The sequence below is a fragment of the Nicotiana tabacum genome, chromosome 15, assembly GCF_000715075.1.
Source record: "Nicotiana tabacum cultivar K326 chromosome 15, ASM71507v2, whole genome shotgun sequence".
Classification (NCBI taxonomy): Eukaryota; Viridiplantae; Streptophyta; class Magnoliopsida; order Solanales; family Solanaceae; genus Nicotiana; species Nicotiana tabacum.
The window spans coordinates 35,397,648-35,419,998 of record NC_134094.1 but is presented as its reverse complement, the minus strand read 5'-3'; the positions used below and the strand labels follow the sequence as shown (position 1 = coordinate 35,419,998).

Genomic DNA, 22,351 nt, shown 5'->3' with positions numbered 1-22,351 from the left:
GTCAGCCTGGTCATAGGTGCTGCAATAGATAAGAAACCATCTACAAATCGACGGTAATACCCCTCCAAACCAAGAAAACTCCGGATCTCCGTAGATGAGGACGGTCTAGACCAACTCTGCACTGCCTCAATCTTCTTCGGATCAACCTTGATCCTCTCACTCGACACTACGTGTCCCAAAAATACCATTGAATCTATGCAGAACTCACACTTTGAGAATTTTGCATATCACTTCTTTTCTTTAAAGTTCTCAAGCACAGTCCTCAGGTGTTGCTCATGATCCTCCCGGAGATCCTCCCGACTTTGGGAGTACACCAGAATGTCATCAGTAAACACAACGACGAATAAGGCAAGATAGGGCCAAAATACACTGTGCATCAAGTGCATGAATATTGTTGGGGCATTGGTCAGCCCAAATGACATCACAAGGAACTCGTAGTGACCATACCGAGTCCTGAAAGTAGTCTTCGGGATGTCTGGCTCCCGAATCTTCAACTGATGATAGCTTGAACGTAAGTCGATCTTGGAAAACACTCTGGCACCCTATAACTGATCAAATAGGTCATCAATACGAGGCAATGGATACCTGTTCTTCACTGTAACTTTGTTCAACTGGCGATAATCAATGCACATATGCATGGAACCATCCTTCTTCTTCACAAATAAAACTGAAGCACCCCAAGGTGACACACTGGGCAGAATGAAGCCCTTATCAAGCAACTCCTGTAACTGCTCCCTCAACTCAGGAAGAGCCATACGATATGGAGGAATATAGATGGGCTAAGTGCCCGGCAACAAATCAATGCCAAAGTCGATATCTCGGTCGAGCGGCATTCCCGAAAAATCAATTGGAAATACATATGGATAATCCCTCACTACTGGGACTGCATCAACCGTAGGGGTATCAATACTGACATCTCTCACATAAGCTACATACGCACCACACCCCTACTCAACCATTCGTTGAGCTTTAAGAAATAAAATAACTCTACTGGGAGTATAATCTAAGGCACCTCTCCACTTTAACCGTGGTGATCCTGGCATAGCCTGTGTCACGGTCTCGGCGTGACAATCAAAAATAGCATAATGGGGCGACAACCAGCCCATGCCCAAAATAATATCAAAATCTACCATACCGAGCAATAATAAATTGGCTCTGGTCGCAAAACTATTAAGAGCCACCAAACATGACCGATACACATGGTCAACAATAATAGAATCTCCCATAGGTGTAGACATATAAATAGGAGAATTCAAAGAACCACGAGATACGCCCAAATACGAGGAAAAATAAGATGACACATAAGAATAAGTGGAGCATGGATCAAATAAGACCGATGCATCTCTATGACAGACCGGAACAATACTTGTGATAACAAAATTGGATGCAACTTCCTCCGTCCTAGCAGGAAGGGCATAATATCTGGCATGGACTAGCCTCCCCCTCTAGGGAGACCTCTACCTCCCCGACGTCCACCTCGAGCTGGCTGAGCAGGTGGGGAGGTAGCTGGTGTTGTAATAATAGCCTAAGGACCTAGTGGAGCACGTTGTGCCTGAGTGGCCTGTGGAAGTGCACCCCTCCTAAGTCTGGGGCAATCCCTCACCATATGGCGAGTGTCACCACATTCAAAACAAGCTCTCGGAGGGTATGGCTGTTGTGACTGGCTAGGGCCAGGTCTGCTGGACTGACCACTAAAAGCACCCCATGCAGGAGTTGCACTAGATACTGGCACTGCATAATAATGCTCCTGGTGCCTAGAAGGGCCAAAATACCACTGGTGGCTGGATGTGTTGAATGGATAGGACGACTCTCATATGCCCTACCCTGACGAGTTGTAGTTGGGGCACGAGTACCACTGTAAGTTCCAGACTCTCGAGACCTCTTGGCCTCCCTCTCCTCTCTCTCCCGAGCAAGCATGCCCTCCAATCACCTAGCAATACTCACAACCTGCTGGTAAGAAATATCCATCTCCAACTCCCTGGCCATGCTAAGCCTGATACTGGGGTAGAGTCCCTCGACAAACCGATAGACCCTCTCTCGAACTCTAGCAACCAAGGCTGGTGCATGTCGGGCCAAATCACTGAAGTGAACTGCATACTCTGACACAGTCATAGAACTATGGCGTAACTGCTCACACTCCGAGCGCCATGCGCCTCTGAGACTCTAGGGAACATACTCCCTGAAGAACATGCCCGCGAACTGAGTCCATATAAGTGAATCTGCCTCAGCCAGACTACCCAACTAATAAGCACGCCACCACTGATAGGCCGCTCCTCTAAGCTAGAACATAGTGAAAGAAACTCCACTCGACATCCTCTGACGCCAATCCACTGAAAGTAGGAGGGTGGTACCACTTGTACCTCTCAAGTCTGAAATGCTCCGCCTCAGAAACTGATTCCCTAACCTCGGGCTGAACTGGAGCTACCGGCTGCATCGGTAAAATCTCTCGAATCTGATCTACTTAAACCCACTGCTTTGGAGTATCGGCGACGAGAGTTTATGCTCCTCCCCCGACCTGAGATATGGCAAGAGTAAGTGGAATCAATCCAGCCTGAGCTAAGGTGCTGAACATGCTCAGAAACTGAGCAAGCGTCTCCTGGAGGGCTGGTGCAGCAACATGCGTCTCAGGTGCCTGCCCTCCAGCTGGAGCTACTGGGGGTGCGGGTACCTGGTCATCAGATCCGCATGTACGTGTCGTCACCATCTGTGAGAGAATAGAAGACAAAAGTTTAGAATTTCGAAGTCAATGATTTCGCATGACAAGGAATCAAATAAGTGTAATTTTCCTAACAGTTCAATAGCCTCCCGAAGATAAGTACAGACGTCTCTGTACCGATCCGCGAGACTCTACTAAACCTACTTGTGACTCATAATACCTATGAACCTAAAGCTCTGATACCAACTTGTCACGACCGAAATCTCCCTTCGTAAGATGTCGTGATGACACCTAGTCTCTATGACTAGGTAAGCCTAACAAATTGCATAAAACGAAAATAAAAGCAAAATTTAGCAACTAAACTGCAACAGATAATTAAATCCTTTGGCATATTTGGTTGACGCACAATCATAATCTTTTTAATCACTCAGCAACACTTGTATATCATCATGTAATTCTCACCCATGCTAATGAATTCACCGCTTAGCCAGTACTCCACAACAGCCTAAACCCACTACAACCATTCATGTTGACTGGTCTCCTCTCCTTACTGTATATAAACTTAATATCGATGGCGCTTTTGACAATCACTCAAGACATGGAGGAGCCGGTGGTGTTGTCCGCGACTCTTCTTGTAACTATATTATGGGCTTCTCTAAGCCTCTGTATCTCACTAATGCTTTACAAGCTGAATTATTATCTCTCCACTTTGGCTTACAGCTTGCCATTGCATAGAATCTCACCCCACTTATTATGGAGACTGACTCATAGGTATTAGTCACCCTTCTATATAACTAGTTCTAAATACTCATATTTATTTGATGACTGCGGGTTGATGCTCCGTAATCTACAAATCCATGCGATCCAACACACATTTTGGGAGGGGAATGGAGTCGCATATCAATTAGCATGTTTTGGCAAGCAAAGGGCTTCTAAACTACGTCATGATGCTATGATTTTTGAAACACCCCCACTTTTATTTTGTATCGCTTAATGTTTGACTCAACGGTAACTGTAACCTCGTGTTCAGTATCCTCTATGTACTACTCCCTCCGTTTCAATTTATGTGAACCTGTTTGACTAGGCATGGAGTTTAAGAAAAAATGAAGACTTTTGGAATTTATGATCCTAAACAAATCAAAAAGAGACCCGGAATATTTGTGTGGCTATAAAAAACTTCTCATTAAGGGTAGAATTGTAAAATTAATCTAAATTGTTACCAAATTTAGAAAGGGGTCATTATTTTTTGAACGGACCAAAAAAAAATAAGTTGACGTAAACTGGAATAGAGGGAGTAATACTTTTCGTTTTCTAATATATCAATGCTGCGTTGTCAAAAAAAAAATGACGGTATCCCAAAGATTTGTCGGAATGACATCGACAATCGTGGAAAGTTCGTACTAAATAAATCAACAAACTTTGTCACAGGGGAATGTCCTAGTTACAAAGAAAATTTTACAGACACTTTTTTCAAATTTAGAGACTATTTAGCCAAATTTTGAGTTCATAAGGAAGTTAAGAGAATGGCAAAGAGGCCTAAGACACTCTTTGATCGGGGCCAGGGGTAAAGAGGAAAAATACAAAGCTTAGCTCTCACATTTTCTCTGAAAATAACGCAGCACCAACCAGCTGCTTGAACATGCAACTTTATTAATGAATCTGAAATTCTTGTGCAGTGCAGTGTTAGCGGAAAAATACAAAGCTTAGCTCTCTCTCTCTCTCTCTCTCTCTTCTCTCTATCCACAATTTTAAAAAAGAAAAGAAAAAAAAAAGGAATCAAAACTGAATCAGAAAATGCAGGTAATTGCGTCCAGCAACAGGCTTTCTTGCCATATTCATCAACTCAAGAGTCCTACATTGTTGTCTGCGCAGCTAGCTGAGTTTAAGAAACATGGACCTGGTATTTTTTATTTATGCTTTTAATATTGGATTGAAATGATAACTGCTGAGTACTGACAGTGCATGCAAATTAATGTTTCCATAATCGGTGTAGTTTACATGAACATGTATCTCTTATATACTATGGTATTGTCTTTTTATTTGGTATATTTACAGGAAATTGGCTGTTCCAAACTGAAGGCTCAGTCTTATATAAACCAGTTCGTCTCAATTATGCAGCTAAGGATGCAAGTTATCTTGGTATGAGCATTTCAACTGTGCTAGATAGGTTTGCTGGGATACATTAAACAATTGCCTAAAGTTTTTTTTTACAAAAGAAAACAAATGCACTACCCAGGGACGTGGTGAGATGGTTGAGTTCTCTACACTGTTAGCCAAATATTTCAGATCAAATTCAATCAAGGATTTAAAGCTTCTAAATTCTTATATCGACCTCAAGTTAATGTATAATGATACCTCGAACGGCTCACAATCAAAAGCTATTAGGTTCCCGTGAAATAATATATTATGCCCTAGATCTAGCTGTGCTTGATGCAAGCCCTAGGAATGCTCATCCTTTAAATGGGCCATATGTGGCGCGACCTGGATTAATCTAGCCGAAGAATTCCTGGTAGAGAAAAATGCTCACCCGTAAAATGGGCCATACGTGGCCCGAAGACCAGATGGTTAAACCAATAGAAACAAAAAAAACACATGGCATTGTTCCTTTTGACATATTAATACTTACAACCGCAAAGCAAAATTTTAAATTAGCTACACCTTTTTCTTTTTTTAAAGTTGCAGGTAAAGTGAATGAGATGGAGTCTGATCGCTCAAACAACTATGAAGAAAAGGATATTCAGGTAATAAGAAATTTATTTCCTTAGCTCGACTTCCTTCAAGTTTGTAACTAAATATCTTCTAAAAATGGTGCAATTTGCGCGCAGTAAAACGTAAGGCGCACATTCGAAGTTTAATTTATGGTCAACATTAGGTTTTAACGTTTGGTGTAACAGAAGCTATTTTCTATGTACACTATCTTTTGAACAAAAAAAAAAAAAATAAATAAAATTCCATGCAAGTATTTTCCGATAATTGTTTTTTTGGAGTTTGATTGGTAAGTAAAAATGTGTTATTTAGAAAAATAAATTGTAAAGATAATTAACTGTCACGATCCGGAATCCCAACCACGTGGTCGTGATAGTGCCTAACATCCACTTGCTAAGCAAGCCGATGTCAACCATAGAATTAACCAATTTCAACAATTTAAAAGTAGAACATTAACGATTCATATAACTGAAATAATCTGAAATATATGTGATAAAGACATAAGTAATGCGGTTTATACTACTCCCAGAAATCCGGAGTCACAAGTACACGAGCAACTAGAATACTACAAATATGGTCTGAATGAATACATTTGTTTGAAGCAAAATAAGCAGTCAAGACAGAATAGAAGGGGACTTTAGGGACTACAAACGCCAAGCAGTTTTACCTCAAGTCTCCTGGGCAAGTCGGATCCGAACGAAATCCTCTATACACCGCTGGGACCAACACCGAAATCTGCACAAGAAGTGTTGAAGTGTAGTATGAGCACAAGCGACCCCATGTACTCTGTAAGTATCGAACCCAGCCTCGAGGAAGTAGTGACGAGTCTATGACATGACATTTACTATAAAATTGTGCGAAAAATAATAAAAGACAACAAAAATATAGAGAAAAGCAAGTAAACTCGTAGGAACAGACCCGAGGGTCAATTAACAGAGGGACCCTGAATAACATCATTTCAAATACTCTTAGCACATTACCGGAATAGAACATTACAGCGACAACACTATAATACATCATACCATGTTGCGGTGCACAACCCGACCCTAATATTTATCACAATATTTATTGCGGGGTGGAACCCGATCCCAATATCATATCAATATTTTTTGCGGCGTGTAATTCGTTCCCATTATCAATTTACTTTAATACTATTGTGGCACGCGTTCCCAATATCAATTTATTAATATGAACAACACGATACAACCCAATTCCGTAATCTCGGAACATAAGGAAATATAGTGTAGAATATCAAGGAACTACCAATAGAAATGGATAATAACCAATACCTCGTATTCATAAATCTCTACAAATCATCAATACAAGATTAGCTAAAGAACTCAAAAAAATCGAAATAACATAATAAAGTGCAACAAGTAATGTAAGGACATTAAAGGCAAGCAAAAGCATGAAACAATTGAGTTATGTACGATTAATACAGGTAGAAAAGTATAGAAGGTACGCAGGTATTGAGTGAGGAATGAATAAATCGAAATAAGTAACAAATAAATAACATATAACAAATAAGACAAGAATAACAAGTAAGAACATGAAGCAATCAAAGCATGTAATAAAATATAACATGAAATAAATGATGACGTAAAGGTAAATAGCCCAGCCCACATACTTTAACCATGACATCGTATATACAATCGTCACCTTGCATATACGCTATCCCATACATAATTCACGTAACAAAGAGACCAATAAGTCTTAATTCCCTCAAGTCAATCTAAACACGATACTTACCTCTTTCTACAACCAAATCAACAATCAATCATGGGTTTCCTTTCGAACAAGCCTCCAAACCAACCAAGTCTAGCCAAATATCGTTCAAACAATTCAAAATAACCTTTAGAGACTACCCACTAATGAAAAAGTTTCAATTTTGATCATTTTTGAAAAAGTCAGCAAAAGTCAAACCCGGACTCGCTTGGTGGAAATTCGAAATTCAGACCAAAACCCGATTATCCATTCACCTTCGAGTCTGATTATGTAATTATTTTCAAAATCTGACCTCAATTTGAGGTCTAAATCTCAATTTTTATAAAATCCCTAAATTCTACCCAAAACTCATAATTTCTATCATGAAATTCCTATATTTGTTGTTAAAAACTCATGAAAAGTAATGGAAAAATGATTTAAAAAATGAATTAGAGTTGCTTACCACAGAATTTGGGAAGAAAGGTTCTTCAAAAATAGCCTCTAAAGTGTTTGGGGTTAAGAAATGGTATAAAATGAGCTAAGTCTCGCTTTTCCCATCTTTACCCAGCTGCAGAAGTCACATTTCTGAAGTCTTTTTCGCAAGTGTGATGTCCACAAATGCGACACTGCGGTTAGTGCAACAGACATCCAATAATCGCAAATGAGAACTACCCATCCATCGCAAATGCGAAGCTGCCCTAACACTATGCTGCATCACAAAAGCGATCGCTGTGCAGATCGTAAAAGCGATACATTATTCGCAATTGCAAAGACCCAACTCCCAGCCCATCTTCGTAAATGCGATCATTTAACCGCAAAAGTGAGGCTCACAAATGCGATATCTGCCACTGAACACCAGCAACTGCTAGGCACCAGCAGTTGCATAACCATCCAAACTCTTCTGATACTCACCCAAGCCCCATGGACTCCAAAGAGAACATGCACACAAGTGTAATAACATCTTACAAACTTTATCGCTACCTCAAATTATTAAAAATAACATCAAATAAAATGAATCGATCATCAAAACTCAAGAATTATAACTTTAAAACTCATTTTCATAATTTTTCACATTACGTATCGAAATGTGCTCGGGTCACCCCGGACCTCAACCAAATATGTGTACAAGTCTAAAAGTCTCATACCAATATGCGGGAATAGTAAAAATACCGATTCGAGGTCGTTTACCAAGAATTTTGATCGTGGCCAACTCAAATCTCATTTTAGGCCAAAAATCACATTTTTCTTCAAAATTTTACGTAAAAGCTTTTCGCAAAATAACATGGACCACATACGCAAATCGATAAACATAAAAGGAAGTTATTAGAGGTCTCAGAACATGAAAATTAAGGCTAGTGCTCAAAACGACCTATCGGGTCATCACATTCTCCACTTCTAAAAGAAACGTTCGTCCTCAAACGGACATAGAAAAGTACATGGACTAGTAAAAAGGTAGGGTATGTACTTGGCATATTGGACTCGGATTCCCATGTAGCCTCCTCAATTGGCTGACCTCCCTATTGGACTTTCACGGAAGGAAAACTCTTCAATCTTAATTTACGAACCTGGTGGTCTAAAATAGCCACTGGCTCTTCCTCATAGGCAAAATATTCATCAAGTTGCACCATGGTGAAGTCTAAAACATGCGATCTATCCTCATGGTACTTCCGAAGTATGGAAACGTGACATATCATATGTACCCTAGCTAGGCTAGGAAGCAATGCAAGCCTATAAGCAACCTCCCCAAGTCTCTCCAAGATCTTGAATGGGCCAATAAATATCGGGCTCAACTTGCCCTTCTTCGCAAACCGCATCATGCCCTTCATAAGCAACACCTGGAGAAGAACCTTCTCACTCACCATATAAGCCACATCTCAAACCTTCTGGTCCGTATAACCCTTCTTCCTAGACTGAGCTGTACGAAGTAGATCCTAAATCACCTTAACCTTTTCCATAGCATCACACACAAAATCAGTGCCCAATAATCTATCATCTTCGGGCTCAAACCAACCAATAGGCGAACAACATTGCCTCCCATATAAGACCTCATATGGAGCCATCTAGATGCTCGACTGATAGTTGTTGTTGTAGGCGAACTCTACTAGAGGTAAGAACTAGTTTCATAAACTTCCGAAATCAATAACACAGGCACATAACATGTCCTCCAAGATCTGAATAGAACGCTCAGATTGTCTGTCCGTATGAGGATGAAACGCAATACTAAGCTTACCCTGTGTTCCCAACTCACGCTGCATGACTCTCCAAAATGTGATGAGAACTGCGTGCCTCAGTCAGAAATGACAGAAATGGGTATGTCGTGCAGGCGGATATTCTCCCAAATCAAAATCAGAGCCAACCGCTCTGAATAATAGGAAGTCATCACCGAAATAAAGTGTGTGAACTTAGTCAAATGATCCATAATAACCTAGACTGCATCATATTTCCTCAAGGTCCATGGTAAGCCTACCACAAAATTCATAGTGACGTGCTCCCACTTCCACTCCGGTATCTCCAATCTCTATGTCAACCCTCCCGGTTTCTGATGCTCATATTTCATATGTTGGCAATTCAAACACTGAGAGACATAAGCAACAATATCTTTCTTCATTCTCCGCCACCAATAGTGTTGTTTCAAGTCACGATACATCTGTGTGACACCTAGGTAAATGGAATAACGCGAACTTTGTGCCTCCTCAAGAATTAACTCTCTCAACCCATATATATTTAAAACACAAATCTCACATTGAAGCTGCAGAACTGATCTCGTCCAATTTCACACCTCAATTCAAGGTATGAAACGGTCGATGCAATAATAGTACCCAACAAGAGTCGGGGTCGAATTCCGCAGGGAGCTATATATGGGAGTTAAGGGTATATATTGTAGCATGTGAGTTTAACTATCTCAATTTACACTTCCACAAATTGGGCTTGTTTTAAAGTCTAATTTAAATCTAAGATTGAAAAGTTGAGAAATAAATCTAAGAGATTGTTTTTTTTTCATGTTTTGTAAAACGCCTAGGGCTATGACCATCGCCTAGGTGTTTGCCTAATGGGATATAAACCTTAATGCTTGTTTTATTGATCGAGATGTATTATAGCTATCAAAACTCAATTACCCACTCAATACCTCTCGGTCAGAGAGTGATTTTGCCAAATATGGCTTTCTTAAGTCCAAATTGGTATTGAACAAAATATTTGATAAAAGCTCAAGTCTAGTTATTACTATCTCTAGGTTGAACCCTTTAATTGGGATTATCAATCTCTCGATTGACCCAATTTCTTGTTAGCCAAGTTTTCCTAGACTAAGTCTCTCTTTCTCAAGTAGAGACCAAGTCAAATAGGTATGAACCAATATTTGCAACCATTAATTTCACAAATTAAAACATGAACAAGGCTAAATATTAAACACCCAACTATAAACAAGCATTAAATTAAACACCAATAAGGTTTAATTCTGATCTGCAGCCGCATGGCACTCTTTCTGCGATCCGCACTTTTACATGTGCGGCCGCAATTGATCTTCTTCTACGGTCGCACAATTCATGTGCGGTCCGCACTTTTGATGGACTTGGAATGCACATTCTCTAAACTTTTCTCCTTGCCCAACTTTTGCGGCCGCACAATTCATGTGCTGACTGCACTTTGCACCAAACTCTGCTTACTTTTCCTTCATAATCTGCTGCCGCAGATGATATTCTGCGGTTCGCACTTTTGAGCTTTTGTACCTTTTACGTCCTTGAGTTCAGATTACTCATTTTTGAGTTGGATTTCATCTTGGGAGTTCATCTTCCAATATTCCTGCAATTAAGCACATTTAATTAGTTTTCGGGAACACAATTAAACGCTTTTGGACTAAAACGAAAGCTAAAAAACGCTAATAAGTAGTCAAAATCTCCAATTATCAACTCCCCCAAACTTATTTTTCTTTTCCTCAAGCAAATAAATTATCTCCCACCTCCACAAGTTAAAAGCCATTCCAGTTAATCAAAAGTGAGTCATTCATACATCAATTGGGACCAACAATTACCCACACTACCTATGAATTATCAACAAGGCAACAAGTTAAACGTTTATGCACAAATAGTTCTAATGTGACACTTGAGTATCAATAGTTGACTTAACTCATCAAGGAAGCTCGCTCTTTCATGTAGGTCTTTGTGGATCCCAAACTCCTCCTCCTCGACTCTCTGTTTTCCTATCTTGCTTAAGAATTTTAGCACTGAATCCAAATGATTTGCGAAAGGTTCACTCATCTCTCTTAAAGGAATGTCGCAAGTACGACTTTAAGTATCATAGGCTTTCCCCTCATGTAGATCACCACTAATGTAAGCTCACTCGGCTTGAAATCACGTAGGGCTGTTTCGGAATGCAATGAAGGCTTTTGGACTAAGGTTGGATATGCTATGATAGAACGGGTTCATCTTTTCTTAAACATTCCATTTTCTGTTCTTGGCTCATGCTTTGCCAATTCTTTGAGGCATTTTATTTTCCTTGGGGTAACTAGAGAGACTTAGCATCACTCTTTCTTGATCGTGACATTCATTTTCTCCTTCTTTGATTTCTCCATGCTTTTCATCATTACTTTTCTTTGAATCCCTTCAACTCTTCAACTTATTCATTATCTTTTTGCATTTTTTTTGTTCTTTCCTTTTTTTGCCCCCCCCCCCATTCTCTTCATTTCTTTTATCTTTTTGTGCCTTGATACCTCTTTCAAGTTCCTCGTCTCTCCCCCAAACATACGTTTTTAGCCACTTGTTTCATAAGAGTGTGAAGGAAAGCTCGGGTGCTAACAGAGGGTCACGGCAAAACGGGTAAAGTCTTGTAACATGGTTATCAATGAGAAATGTTAGAGGCTCATGGGTTGACTAAGGATAACATCATTGGTGGGCAATGGAAGACTACAAGCGGTCCAAGGAGATCCTACAATCACTTCTCACGCCAAGCAAAACTTAAGAGTTTGCCTTGAAACATATTCGAGGCAAGTTCTAGACCATTCGCACGGGTACTTGGGCTTTCAACAAAAATATCTCACCTCTCACGCAACTGGATTGTTAAAGAGGATAGAGTCGAGGCCCCACAATGACCATATTCAAGATTAAAAATCACTATGGTTCGATTAAATCACCCGATGATTGCCTAAGTCAACACAAGATTCACAGGGTCACTAACTAGAGTTATTTCTTTCCAAAAACCTTATTTTTAACCATAAGCACGTAGTTAAGTGTGTTGGTACCAAGTGAAGCATGTTTGACTCTTCTAGCACGACTTAATTAGGTCTTTTTATTCATTATTACTACTATTGTTACCTAAACACCAAAAATGCACTCAATCCCTTAATAATGTTGTCACGCTATCCATCGTTGGGAAGAGTCACCCGGTTCACACAAAAACTACCTTTGGAAAGAATCGTGGCACTAAGAAAACCAAAGGCTTGTTAACCACTAAAACATAAAAAGAAGCTATTAAATCAATAAGAAGCTACAAATTCAAAAAGAAAACAAACATAAAGATAAGAAAGCTATAAAGCAAAAAACTATTGAAAGCATAATGAATATACATAATGGGAGAGAAGAGAGAATATATACATAATGAAAAAGGAAAAGGAGAAAGTATACAGAATAAGGAAAAAGAGGAAAATACTATCACTTATTACAAACCAATATGTCTTAGAATCATCAAAGTATATCAAATAAACTCCTCCCCTCCGAATAAAAATAAGCAGTATCCTCAATGCTTAACAAAATAAGAATAAAGGAAGGGTGAGAGTGAAGAAAATTCCCTATGGCTCTGTGGCCATATCTATGTCCCCAGCAGTGGCACCGACCTCAGCCTCATCCAATTAGATATCATCATCCTCAAGTCCGGGAGTGGCTGGGTTGGTGAACATTGACATACTGCCTCGACAGTGTCAGCAGCAACGTCGGGCTCCTCGGACTGGTCAATTGGTGCTGTAGGTGCTGTAGGATCTGGGCCTGGGTGGTGCGGGTCTATCAGCATATCAAATGCAATGTTTCCGACTGCTGCAATCTTGGTAACCTATAGGCAGAGCTTGTCCACTGACGTCTTGGAGGCCTGGGACTTCTGCATCTTCTTTACTTCCTTTTCCAGCTCTTCTATAATTTACCCATGCTGCACTAGAGTGGCCATTATTGTGTTCTGATTTTTCAGAAGCTTCTTCAAGGTTTCTTCAACTGTGGGGGGGGGGGATCTAGGGTGCCAGAATGGATGATTGTGCTACAACATGACTGGATATGTCAGACAGCTTTGCAGTAGTTGTCTGCATCCAGTTGTTAAGGCTCGCCAGTGTCTGGGAGACTCACAACGTAGAAAGTGGAGCAATAGGCATAGGCATCGGCTTCAAAGCCGAGATGGAAGGCACTGAGGCTGAAGGTGGGGGCATAGAAGTTGCACTGGCTGAAGGCTCTACTGAATTGGATGGCATTTCAGATGTCTCTGCAGCTACCATCGATGGCTCGTCAGACTGGCCTATGGTGGTAGTCGGCTGACCCTTTCTCTTTGGGTTGTGTGCATCCATCAGAGAATACCATACAAAAGGCTTCTTAGCCCGAACCTTTGTATCAAAATCTCTCGGCTCCACCCATGCATCCGTAAGGCACTCAGTGATGTTGTTGGGATACGGGTAGGAGGTATAAGCTTGCCTAACAACCACATACATGTTGGCCGACATCACGACACCCATATTGATCGGGTACCCGGCCATGATAGAGGCGACTAGAGCTGCCCGCAGAATAGGTAGGTTTGTTTCATTCTGGCACTGGTCTAGTCTGCTGTATACAAAGGTCTGCCATCCCTTTGCCTCAATTTTTAGGGTGTTCTGCTGAATAGGAATCTCTATTGTGATCCATGGTTGTGGTGGCACCAGGGCTACAAGAATCTTAGCTAGCCATGGGCGAGCTGCATCACCCATCGCCAGCTTCTCCAAGTAATGTGCAGGCTCAACATCCTCAAACCCCAAGTAGGAGTTCAGTGTGTGCTGGTCAAACCGCACCTTCAGATTCCTCACTTTTTTCACTTTGGTCCCTTTCTTTATGTGCGCCACATTGGCGTAGAACTCTCAGACCAGATACTCCTTGGTGTCCACTACACTCTAGGTGAACCACATCCACCCTTTCATCTCTCGGAACTATCTTAAGACCGCTGGATTATACTTATCATGGTCTTTTAGTTAGAACTATAGCTCAAGAGTGAGCAATCTCACCGTCCACCACCCACGGAAGCTAGTGAAAGCAGCTAGATTGACGAACCGGTCCTCCCACACCACTTTATCCTTCGACCTTTCAAGGCTGGAAACTATGGTATCTCCCCCTCGGCTATCATCTGGAATATCATCAACTGTAGGTGGCTCAAGCACGGGTGTAGAGGAGGGCTCTGAAGCCTGACTGGCACTCTTCAAACCCTCGAAGGTGCTATGTGAGGAGGAAGACTCGTCCCAGAGTTGATACCTCCTTCGTGGCTTTGATCAGACAGTCGTCTGCTCTTTAACTGAGTTGCCCTCCGATGCTTCCCTAGATGAGGCATAAGAACTGGATTCGAAGGGCTCCGCATTTCTTCCTCGGAAGACTGTATCCTTTTTTGCGATTATCTTTTGGAGTGTGAGGGGTATAGTACTTTTGCCTTGACCTCTGGAAGGTTCACCCCTCCCCTTTGAAGTGTCCCCTCGGCCTCGAGATCTAACCATTTTTTGTAACAAGCAACAACAGGTGTCAGTTATAATCCAAGTGTAAACATATAAGAACACACCATAGAGACAATGAAAATCACAGTGTAAAACATGCTTGTAGGGTAGGGAAGTGCGGTCGGCACAATTTGGTTTTGCGGCCGCAGTCTGGACTTTGCGGACCCCACAATTTGGTCTTGTGGCCGAAACACTGGATCTGCGGTCTGCACAATTATTTGTGCGACTGCAGAACTGGAGTGCGGTCCGCACATTTTCTATCGCGGCCGCACATCTGATTCACCAAAATTCCAACTCTCTAAAGACAGATATTGGGCTGCTTTGCGGCCGCACTCATTTTTCTAGGGCCGCGATGGGATTTCTGTGGTCCGCATAATTGTAAGTGCAGCCGCAAAATCATTCTTGAACAATGTGCCCTAAGCTCAACTTTTGTGGACCGCACAATTTCTTTTGCGGCCGTAGATTTCAAAACATTTACGAGCAGACTTTCTAGGGTTAACAATTTTTTTTCCACAAATCTGACATGATATTAACAATTAAGCATGAAAATCAATACACCCGTTCCCCAAATAGCAAGTATCAGTTGACCCACTACAGTTAAACCCCACATGGTTGTAAAATTGAAAGCTACTAACAAATGGCCTAAAACTACCTAACAAATTATAAATTAAACTAAAAATTAAAACATTCTATGAGTAATTGAAGCATACCAGATATGAAGTAGTGCAAATGAGTGATCACAGATGTTGATTGTATGTGGCTATTGATTTAGCAGATACTTTCAATATTTTAGACCTTTGAGTGCTCAAATAGGGGAAAACATATACAGTAGCCCTAAGGTTACTATTTATACTGGACGGTCTGACTTGAGGTACAAAGGGATCAATGCGGCCGCAGAATTCCTTCTGCAGTCCGCACTCTGTTACATGGGGCTCAAAAGCCCTTGCTGATCTGCAGTCCGCACAATTTGTGGTGCGACCACAGATTTTTGTTGCGGACCATAGATTTTGGTGTGCGGCCACACTTTGTCCATTTCTCTGACAAACCAAACTTCAGAGAGTTTGCATTTTCCCTTTCCAATTTATGCGGTCCGCACTTCAATTGTGCGGCCACAATTTCCTTTTGCAGTAGCAATCACAATTGTGTGGTCCGCACAATATACATGTGATCCGCACTTCTTTCCATACTTAGCCAATTTTCTGAGCATAGTTCCTATAAAGTACACTCATCTATGCAATGCACTTCAAATCCAGTTAGCACAAAAATAACACCTATCTACAAAAGAAGAAAAGAAAAGAAAATGAAACATGGGTTGCCTCCCAAGAAGCGCCTGATTTAACATCGCGGCACGACGCAGATTAACATCATTTCAAATGAGGAACTGCCACCACGTGGCCATCATCAACTTTTCCCAAATAATGCTTCACCCGGTGACCATTGACTCGGAATACCTCATCATTTTTGTTCTTCAAGTCCAATGCACCAAAAGGTGTCGCACCCAAAATTTCAAAGGGACCACTCCATTTAGATTTCAGCTTTCCGGGAAACATCTTCAATTGTGAGTTGAACAACAAAACGAGATCGCCCACCTTGAACTCCTTGTACAAAGACGAACTTGCATATGCATGGTACCAGAATATCAATTTTCAAAATGGTAGTGAGAGGCATTGCATACGGCCCGTTGGCATTCATCACATCCTTTCACCATATCACTTGCATCTTTGTGGAGAGTGGGCCAATAGAAATCGTAACTTAGCACTTTGGCCGCCGTTCTTGCTCCGCCATGGTGACCACCATAAGACGAAGAATGGCAAGCCTCAATAATAACATTTTGCTCTTTGCCCGGTACACATCTTCTAATTACCCCATCCGTGCAAATCCGGAAAAGGTATGGCTCGTCCCAATAATAATCTTGACAATCCCGTTTGAGTTTCTTCCTTTGATTTGAAGAAAACTCATCCAGGATGATTCGACACACAAGTACGTTTTCTAGATCCACGAACCATGGCACTTTCTTCTTTGAAATAGCCAAGAGTTGCTTGTCAGGGAAGGAGTCATTGATTTCAAGGCCATCATGCGGCCTCCCCTCCTCCTCCAAACAAGACAAGTGGTCCACTACTTGATTTTTACTCCCTTTCCGATCTTGGATGTCAATATTAAACTCTTGCAACAATAGCACCCATCTCATCAACCGAGCTTTTGAATCTTTCTTGCTTATAAGATAGCAAAGTGTTGCATGATCCGTATGAATAATAACCTTTTGCACCCATCAAGTATGGGCGGAACTTCTCAATTGCAAACACAATGGCAAGGAGCTCTTTCTCTGTAACGGTGTAATTGACTTGGGCATCATTCATGGTATTACTAGCATAGTAGACTGGATGAAAAATCTTGTTGATGTGTTGCCCTAAAATTGCTCCAACTGCTACATCACTAGCATCGCACATGAGCTCAAAAGGGATACTCCAATTAGGAGCGGTGATAATGGGAGTGGTTGTCAACTTGAACTTTAGAAATTCAAAGGCTCTCATTCAACCATCATTGAAGTGTAACTTAGCATCTTTCTCTAAGAGCTTGCACAATGGGTTCACCACTTTAGAAAAATCCTTTATGAAGCGCCGGTAGAACCCCGCGTGACCCAAGAAACTTCGCACGCCTTTCACTAAGGTTGGAGGTGGAAGTATAGAAATCACCTCTATATTTGCCTTGTCGACCTCTATGCCATTCTTTGAAATTTTATGTCTAAGGACAATGCCTTCCTCGACCATGAAATGGCATTTCTCCCAATTTAACACCAGGTTCATTTCTTCACACCTTGCCAATACTCTATCCAAATTTGATAAGAAATCATCAAAGGAATCCCCGACTACCGAGAAGTCATCCATGAAGACTTCAAGGTAGTCCTCTACCATATCCATAAATATCACCATCATACACCGTTGAAATGTCGTTGGTGCGTTGCATAAGCCAAATGGCATCCGCTTGAAAGAGAAAGTGCCATAGGGACATGTGAAAGTTCTTTTCTCTTGATCTTCCGAGGCAATAAGGATTTGGTTGTAGCCAGAATATCCATCTAGAAAGTAATATAAATCGCGGCTGGACAACCTATCAAGAATTTGATCAAGGAAGGGAAGTGGAAAATGATCTTTCCTCTTGAGTTTGTTAAGCTTGAGATAGTCCATACACACTCTCCACCGGTCACTCTTCTTATGGGAATCAACTCGTTCTTGTCATTGGTCACCACTATTGTGCCCCCCTTCTTTGTGACACATTGCACCGGAGAGGTCCACGAAATATAGGAAATGGGGTAGACAACCCCAGCATCTAACCACTTGATGATCTATTTTTTGACCATGTCTTGCATAACTTCATTGAGTCTCATTTGATGTTAAATGGATGGTTTGACATCATCCTCCAAGTTAATATTGTACATGAAAAATGCGAGGCTTATTCCCCGAATATCCACCAAAGTCCACCCAATAGCTTTCTTCCTCTTGTGGAGCACCGCCAATATAGAGTCAACCTATATGTTAATCAAACAAGAGGAAAGAATAACCGGTAAAGTGGAACAAGGGCCAAGACATTCACACCTGAGATGTGGAGTCAATGGCTTCAACTCCAATGTAGGAGGCTCTTCAATTGAAGGCTTTGTAGGAGGAGTTTTTCTATTCTCAAGACCAAGGAAAGTTTCTGGGGTGCCTAGTTGTATGACCCCATTCCTTACAAAGAATTAACACATCCCATGAATCCATCCATCTTGTCATCATCAAAGTTGAGCAAGACGGCCTCCAACATATCACCCACATTAATCGTGGCACTTTTATTATCAATAATCGCCTTGGTCACCAAGTCCATGAATGAACACACTTCATTGCTATTCGGTTTCCGCATAGATTTGTACACGTGTAACACCACCTATTCATCACCCACCCGAAAAGTGAGTTCTCGGGCTTCCACATGAACAAGAGCCTTCCCCGTAGCAAGGAAAGGTCTACCAAGAATAATCGACACCTCGTAGTCCACTTCACAATCAAGAATAATAAAATTCGCTGGGAGAATGAACTTATCAACACGAACCAATACATCTTCAATCACCCCTAACGGTCTCTTCATTGTTCGGTCGGCCATTTGTAATATCATAGATGTGGGTGTTGGTTGCCCAATTCCCAAGGTCTTGAAAACCGAATAGGGCATCAAATTGATACTTGTCCCAAGATCACAAAGAGCTTTATCAAACTCGGCACTTCCAACGGTACAAGGGATTGTGAAAGTACCGGGATCTTCCAATTTAGGAGCCATTGAATACACAATCACACTCACTTGACGAGTGGCCTTGATAGTTTCAAAATTCATCGACTGCTTCTTTGTCACCAAGTCCTTCATAAACTTTGCATAACCGGTCATTTTCTCCAAGGCTTCAACTAATGGCACATTTATCGAGAGACTCTTCATCATGTCAATGAACTTTTTGAATTGATTATCACCATTTTGCTTGGCGAGCATTTGAGGATATGGAGGAGGTGGCTTAGGCAATGGTGCCTTAGCCTTTTGCACTACCGGTTTCGGTATATCAATAGCATGATCCCTAGACGGGTTCACTTCCTCTTGAGTCTCTCCCACATTGTCATCAATATCAATCCGCACTTTATCATTTGCTTGCACCACATTGTTAGGGACCTCCTCCTCTTTTATCACTTGCTAATCATCCATAAGTTGACTTTGACTTGAGGTGGGTGCATTCCCACCTTTTCCACTTCTTCTAGTAACGTCCATGGCATCCCCCGTGTTGTTCCCACCCTTTGGGGTCACCACCGTGTCACTTGGTAGTGCCCCCTTAGGATGAGAATTTAAAGCTTGAGAGATTTTCCCCATTTGTACTTCTAAGTTGTCGATCGATGTGTTGTATGAAGCAAGTTGAGCATCAAAATCTGCATTCTTCTCCATCATTTGCTTGAACATGTTCTCAATACGGCCCATTTCATTGTTGGAAGAACTAGGACCATGGGAAGGATAAGGAGGTGGGTTGCTTCATTGTTGATACATCGAGGGACTTTGAAAACCCGACCCCCAATTTCCTTGATTGTTATTCCACCTGCCTTGATTGTTGCCTCTCCCATTTCCTTGGTTATTGTTGTTATGCCCATTCCCTTTATTATTGATTACACTCCAATTGCCTTGACTGTTGTTGCTATTCCAATTGCTTTGATTGTTTCCACCACTCCAATTACCTTAGTTGTGAGAATTCCAATTGCCTTGATTATTCTGAGGTCTCCATTGTTGTTGGCTAGGGCCTTACTAGTTGTTTCTTTGCCCTTGAAAGTTGTTCACATGTTGGACCTCCTCTTCTTGGTCATTGTAAGATTCATCTTGATCAAATCCACTATCATCTTGCACAAAATTGTCCACTCTTTGTTGCACTTGTGGTCTTCTTGTTCTTCGCTTGCTCACCATCATACCTACTCCCTCTATTGAATTGACTTGCCTCGGGTTTTGTACTTGTTGAAGTTGAGTCTTTGCCAATTGATTCATGGCGGTAGTCAACTCGGCTATGGCTTGTCCATGATCATGCAACTCTTTATGAAGGTGAATCACATTATTGTCACCTTGTGGAACATTAGCCCAAGATTTCCAGGCCAATGAAGTATCCGCCATCTTAGCCAAGATATCACACGCCTCCGCATAAGGCGTAGTCATGAAGTTCCCACCGGTAAGTTGATTCACCACACATTGGTTGGTTGTATTGATCCCCTGATAGAAAGTTTATTGAATCATGTCATCCGTCATATCATTGTTGGGGCATTCTTTCACCATTGTTCTATACCTTTCCCATATCTCGTGTAGTGGTTCATTGGGCTCTTTCTTGAATGCTATAATTTCATCCTGAAGAATAGCCATGTGCCCGAAAGAGAAGTACTTAGAAATAAATTTCTCTGGTAATTCATCCCAAGTATGAAATGAATGATTTGGCAAACGTTCCAACCAATCTAAAGCTTTCCCCCGTAGAGAGAAGGGGAAAATCCTTAGCCTCAAAACATCCTCAGAGACATTTGTTTGTTTACTCCCCGAACACGTAACTACGAACCCCTTCAAGTGTTTGTATGCATTTTTACTCGGTGCACCGGTGAAGAACCCTCGTTGCTCGAGCAAAGTGAGCCTCACATTGGTTATTGGAAAGTTGCCCGCCCTAATACGGGGAGGGACTATAGCACTTGCATACCCTTCATTCGGCAATATCCGGTGTGGAGCCGCTCATGGTGGAGGTGGGGGTGGAACTGGAACATTGTCATGAGGCGTTCGACCTCGTCTATTGGCTTGAGGTTCTAGAGGAACCTCATCCATTTGATCATCCTTAATGTCCACACCCCCCAAAGGTAAGTTTCCGAGCTCATTGTTTGCCATGATTGCACCTACAATTTCTCAACACAGAAGGAAAAGATGATATTCCCAACAACACACCTAAATATATAGCTAACACGTTTTTTAGCTCTCAGGCAACGGCGCCAAAAATTGATCTTGTCCAATTTCACAACTCAATTCAAGGTTATGAAACAGTCGATGCAATAATAGTACCCAACAAGAGTCGGGGTCGAATTCCGCATTGAGCTATATATGGGAGTTAGGGGTATATATTATAGCATGTGAGTTTGACTATCTCAATTTATACTTCCACAAATTGGGGTTGTTTTAAAGTCTAATATAAATCTGAGATTGAAAAGTTGAGAAATAAATCTAAGAGATTGTTTTTTTTTCAAGTTTAGTTAAAAGCCAAGGGCTATGACCATCGCCTAGGTGTTTGATTAATGGGATATAAACCTTAATGCTTGATTTATTGATTTGGGTGTATTATAGCTATCAAAAATCAATTACCCACTCAATAAATGACTTTTCCCAATATGGCTTTCTCAAGTCCAAATGGGTATTGAACAAAACAATTGATAAAAGCTCAAGTCTGGTTATTACTATCTCTAGGTTGAACCCTTTAATTGGGATTATAAATCTCTCGATTGACCCAATTTCTTGTTAGCCAAGTTTTCCTAGACTAAGTCTCTCCTTTTCAAGTAGAGACCAAGTCAAATAGGCATGAACCAATATTTGCAACCATTAATTCCACAAATTAAAACATGAACAAGGCTAAAAAAATAAACACCCAACCATAAATAAGCATTAAATTAAACACCCATAAGGTTTACACACTAGGGTTGGGTTACAACCCTAGTGAAAATCTAGCTACTCATGCTTGAAATTGAAGACAAAAAAGAAGAAATGATAATTAAACTCACATTGCAAGATAAAAATGATAAAATCTATGTTAAAATAGCTCAAAATATGAAAAACTACGAAAAGAAGCAAAGAGAAACTGCTATTGTAGCTGCTGATGTCCAAAGTTGACCTAAAATTGTGAAACTCGTATATTTATACAGGGCTTGAAATTTCGGACAATAATGTCCTTCGAAAAGTTTTGCGGCCGCACAATTCCATGTGCGGTCTGCACGTTTCTCCAATTTGTCAAGATTGGAAGTCTGCGGCCGCATAATTCTGATCTGCGGCCACATGGCACTCTTTATGTGGTCCGCAGTTTTACATGTGCA

General features: G+C 41.2%; 1 protein-coding gene across 1 annotated transcript in view; it reads left to right on the top strand.

The window, feature by feature from the left end:
- LOC107778427 (copal-8-ol diphosphate hydratase, chloroplastic-like) overlaps positions 1-22,351 on the top strand; it is a 39,789-nt gene that overhangs the window by 6,208 nt on the left and 11,230 nt on the right. Inside the window, exons 2-4 of the mRNA XM_075230749.1 lie at positions 4,457-4,556; positions 4,712-4,795; positions 5,333-5,397. Coding sequence (XP_075086850.1) covers positions 5,353-5,397 — 45 coding nt within the window. The 5' untranslated portion in view covers positions 4,457-4,556; positions 4,712-4,795; positions 5,333-5,352. The remainder of the gene's footprint in view (positions 1-4,456; positions 4,557-4,711; positions 4,796-5,332; positions 5,398-22,351) is intronic.